The 5,277-nt window shown below is 45.2% G+C and overlaps 1 protein-coding gene across 1 annotated transcript; it reads right to left on the bottom strand.

Annotated features, from left to right (window-relative positions):
- Nucleotides 1-3,106: 3,106 nt before the first annotated feature.
- LOC128571774 (neuroepithelial cell-transforming gene 1 protein-like) lies at nucleotides 3,107-5,022 on the bottom strand. Its single transcript, XM_053571445.1, is given in 4 exon segments — nucleotides 3,107-3,498; nucleotides 3,501-3,927; nucleotides 3,929-5,007; nucleotides 5,010-5,022. Coding segments are annotated over 4 exon segments (1,764 nt in total). The 3' UTR covers nucleotides 3,107-3,253.
- Nucleotides 5,023-5,277: the final 255 nt, after the last annotated feature.

Genomic DNA, 5,277 nt, shown 5'->3' with positions numbered 1-5,277 from the left:
TTTATTTTTGTTACAGAGAACTGCCTTAGCTATACGGGGTTTTTTCTGGTTCCATACAAAACGCAGAATCATTTTTTCCAAATCTTGAAAGTACGATGTAGGTACTTTGATAGGAATGGCATTGAATAGGTAGATAGCTTTGGGAAGTATAGACATTTTAACAATGTTGATTCTTCCCATCCATGAGCATGGTATGTTCTTCCATTTGTTAATATCCTCTGCTATTTCCTTTCTGAGGATTTCATAGTTTTCTTTATAGAGGTCCTTCACCTCCTTCGTTAGGTATATTCCTAGGTATTTCATTTTCTTTGAAACTATGGTGAAGGGAGTTGTGTCCTTAATTAGCTTCTCATCTTGACTGTTATTGGTGTATACAAAGGCTACTGACTTGTGGACATTGATTTTATATCCTGAAACATTACTGTATTTTTTGATGACTTCTAGGAGTCTTGTGGTTGAGTCTTTGGGGTTCTCTAAGTATAAGATCATGTCGTCAGCAAAGAGGGAGAGTTTGACCTCCTCTGCTCCCATTTGGATTCCCTTTATTTCCTTGTCTTGCCTAATTGTATTGGCTAGAACTTCCAGCACTACGTTGAATAGTAAAGGTGACAGAGGACAACCTTGTCTGGTTCCAGTTCTAAGAGGAAAAGCTTTCAGTTTTACTCCATTCAGTAAAATATTGGCTGTGGGTTTGTCATAGATAGCTTCAATCAGTTTTAGAAATGTGCCACCTATGCCTATACTCTTCAGAGTTCTAATTAGAAAAGGATGCTGGATTTTATCAAATGCTTTTTCTGCATCTATTGAGAGGATCATGTGATCTTTATTTTTGCCTCTGTTAATATGGTGGATAACGTTTATAGACTTGCGTATGTTAAACCAGCCTTGCATCCCTGGGATGAAGCCTACTTGATCATGATGAATGACTTTTTTGATGATAAGCTGTAATCTATTGGCTAGGATTTTGTTGAGAATTTTTGCGTCTATGTTCATGAGTGAGATTGGTCTGAAATTCTCCTTTTTGTTTGGGTCTTTTCCTGGTTTTGGTATCAGGGTGATGTTTGCTTCATAGAATGTGTTGGGGAAGATTCCTTCTTCCTCAGTTTTTCGGAATAATTTCTGCAGTACAGGAATAAGCTCTTCCTTGAAGGTTTGATAGAATTCTGGAGTGAAGCCATCTGGACCAGGGCATTTTTTGGTTGGAAGCTTTTTTATTGTTTCTTTGATCTCAGTTGCAGCCCAATTCATAATTGCTAAGTCATGGAAGAAGCCCAAGTGCCCAGCGACCCACAAATGGACTAGCAAATTGTGGTACATGTATACCATGGAATATTATGCAGCCTTAAAGAAAGATGGAGACTTTACCTCTTTCTTGTTTACATGGATGGAGCTGGAACATATTATTCTTAGCCAAGTATCTCAAAAATGGAAGAAAAAGTACCCAATGTACTCAGCCCTACTATGAAGCTAATTTATAGCTTTCACATCAAGGCTATAACCCAACTATAGCACAAGAATATGGGGAAAGGGCCAAGGAAGAGGAAGGGAGGCGGGCAGTTAGGGTGGAGGGAGGGTAATGGGTGAGGCCACACCTACTGTGCATCTTAGAATGGGTAAAGGGGAAACTTACTAAATGCAGAATACAAATGTCTACATACAATAACTAAGAAAATGCTATGAAGGCTATGTTGAACAGTTTGATGAGAATATTTCAGATTGTATATGAAACCAGCACAATGTACCCCTTGATTGCACAAATGTACACAGCTATGATTTAACAATAAAAAAAAATTAAAAAAAAAAAAGAAAAAAATGAAAGAAGACTCTTTTGTGAGACTCTGGGTAATAGGCATGACATCCTCATGACCTCACATTTCACGTGGTTCCATTTTTTCACTGGCCTGTGCCCCTCTGTTCCCCACCCCTGCCTGTGATAGAGGAAAGACAGAGGGTGTTCTGTGATACAATACAGGACAAAGAACCCTCGTGGGGTCACACCAGAGAACCCCAGAGTTAACTGTTCTCACATACCCACTGCTGTCGCACCCGGCTCCCGTGCGGATGTGAACCTGGATTGCATGTTCAGAAACATTTCTATTGCAGGAGACAGAGTGGGACTACTGTCCTTGACGGGTGAACTCAGGTGGAGGAGAGTCCCCTCCCTGCCCTCACCCCTTAGGGAAGATAAAGGAGAAGAGCATGGGAGCCGTGGGTGTGATGCCACCAAAGAAACCGTTACGAAGGCGTTTCAGGGTGGGTGTGCATCTGCGGTCACCTTCCGGGTGACGTCAGAGCTTGTGCTTCTTGCGCCACACACCAGCAATTAGAGTTTGGCTACGTCAGTGTCGAGGGGCCTCCGCTTTTCCACCTTTCTACACCAAGGTGGGATGGAACCAGTTTAGGGTCAATAAAAAGTTGCTTCTCTGGCCAGGGCTAGGTTAGGTCAAGACCCCTGCATTCTCACAGGGACCCAGAGGCTGGGGGGAGGGGAGTGAGGAGGTGTCTAAGTCTCTTTCATCGTCACGATCAACATTCATTTGCTTTTTCACTTTTTTTTTTTTAAACACACATAATCAGGAAGAAAAATAGACATGCCAATTTGAAAAGGCACTAAAATAAAAAAAAAACAAATACTAAAAACTACTTTACAAAAAAAATTAAATAATTGGCAGGTTATGAATGAAAAATGAGGAATGTGCAGTGAAAAACTAATATAAAACATTCCAGTTGATCAAATGAAACATACTAAGTTTTATGGTTTGTTTTCCAAAGAAGTTATGTTTCAATGTAAATTTTGAAATACTCCATTGTAGAATTTAGGTATGATATTAAAATTGCAAATTTTGCATGCAAGGTTTATCAAGGAAACACTGGTAGAATTCTAGTATTTGCAAAATTCTGAGTTTTGGCAAATATAGTAAATATCACAATTGGTTGATAATGCAAACTCATTATGAATCCAGAAACAGGAGAAAATCCATTTCATAAATATTTCATCTAATTAAAAATACTCACCTCGCATGTTCTAAAAAATCTTAAAAAAGACTGCAATTTAACAGTAATCTGTATATCATTAGCTGCCATTAAAAAAAAGAAGAGAGGAAAGAAAAGAGAACCTCCAAAAACAATGACAATATTACAAGTGGCATAAAGCAACCCTCTGGATGCTCCTATGCTCATATCACAAGAAAAACAGAACTGTACACATTTATAAATAAACAGTCTCTGCCCCAGGAAACACCCAGAGCCTTCTCTACACCATGGTCTCTTTCCGTTTGGCGCTTGACTGGGCTCTGTCCCTTGCTCTCCGGAAGCTGGGCCGTGTTTGGGGTGCTTCCACACTCTTGGAGTCTTCTGCTAGCTGCGCGCTGCAGCCACGCTCCGAAGCGTTCTCAACTTCTACCTGAGTGATGCTGGAAACCACGGACCCCCTCCTCTGGGCTGGGAGGTTGGCGGCAGAGAGGCTGTTCTCCTCACACTCCTCATGGAGCTCGGGTCTGCAGGCGGGAAAGGGGCAATGGCGGCTCGGATACAGTTGAACCACTGCTGCTTGTGGAACACATCGTTGGCTTGCAGAGTGTGAGACTGGCCTGGAGAGGGATCTTGGACACGAACTCTAAAGATATTTTTAGCTTTATCTGAGTTGCTGAAGGCCCCCCGGAAGGAGCCCCCCATCCGCACGTCTCCGTCCTGCAGGTCCTCCGAGACTAAGTCCCGCACGGGTATGGGCTGCCGGTACACCTGGTAGGCGTGCCGCTCGTTCCGCACAACGGGCCGCGTCAGAACCAAGATGTCTTGAAACAGGAAAATGTAAAGTTTGTGTCCACTCTTGTTCCTCAGCTCCCCGTAGCACAGCAGCACTTTGCTTGCTTCGATTCTGGGATCCTTCTGCTTTTCATCCAGGTACTCCAGCTTATCGATGTAATAACTGGCACTCGGACTCACCCTTCTTCAAGTTGATATCAGAGAGCACTCCTTGTATTATCAACACAGCATCCTCCAGAAGCTGAACATCAGAGTGGTCTTCTGGAGTGTGTCTGAGAATTTCTTTTAACAGCAAAGGATATTTGACTAGACGACTTCTGGGGATATCAAGGAAGCTCCACAGATCCAGTTTCCGACTGAAGGGAGACTCCAGACATCGCTGCAGGAAGTCCCGGACTCTTGGGTCCTGTTTCTTTTGATCGAGGAGAGCTTTGGCTGCCAGCTGGTTACTGCAGTAGCCTTTGCAGGCATGCAGGCCTGGCAGCCAGTTCGCGAGGATGTGACCGATCTGCTCCACTGTTCCATCAGGCCTGGTTGCTTCTCCTATTCTTGCCAACAAATCTTCACGCAGAGGTATGTAAGAGTCCAAATCACCAAATATGTGTGCGAGTTCTTCTTCTGACATGATGGATAACTTTAACATGGGATCATGGTAGGCCTTTCTTGCAAGCTTGAGGTCTTCAATTAAATCCTGCTCACCTCGGGACATTTCATATATTGCGTCCTGCCGCCTGATCTCCCTGGTGGTCAGAGACTCCTTCATGTTGACGTCCAGCATCTCTGACCACAGCACGCTGCTGCTTCTTTTGGCAGGCGTTGGGACTGTAGACCTGCTAAATGACTTCTGGGCAGAGGCCGGGGATCTGTGGTCACCACGAAGGGTAAATGACTGTATTGTTTGCCCAAAACGTCTGACTGCTCCATTTCTTACAGGAGAGATTAAGTTTGCCAAGGATGTGACCCGAGCAAGAGGTCGGACCCTTTTATTGCTTGGCTCCTTCAGATCAAGGCTGCTAAGGCTTACAACATCATCATCCTTCTCTCTTCGTTTTCTTTTCAAAGTGAAGTCCCAGTGGGGGCCAGGTGTTAAAAAAATGAAGGCGCTACCTCTTCGAAGGGAGTATCTCCCGTCCGGCCCGGGCCCCGGCCCGGGGTTGTCGGCCGCAGGCCCCGCGCCGCCCTCCGTGCTCAGCCTAGAGGCCCAGCGGCTTCGCCTCGGCAGCCGGGGCTGCTTCTGGCCGTCAGCTCGGGCTCCATGGCACGGAGGCGGAGGTGGGGCGGTGACCGAGTGCCCAGGAGACCGGCAGGGACGGGCACGGTGCCCGCCAGCCCCTGCCAGGCAGAAAGCGCCTGTCAGCGGCGATCAGCCGCCGCCGTCATCCGGGGATTTGACTGCTTTTTCACTTTCATTCTTTCCTGAGTGTTTGGTGGAGTTTTCCAGAAGCTGCATGCTGTGTGATGGTGCAATAGAGTGAAGGTGGAAACCGACAGGAGAATCCAGCTGTCTTCTGT

Source organism: Nycticebus coucang, chromosome 19 (assembly GCF_027406575.1).
Source record: "Nycticebus coucang isolate mNycCou1 chromosome 19, mNycCou1.pri, whole genome shotgun sequence".
Lineage (NCBI taxonomy): Eukaryota > Metazoa > Chordata > Mammalia > Primates > Lorisidae > Nycticebus > Nycticebus coucang.
This window is presented reverse-complemented; position numbering and strand designations above follow the sequence as displayed.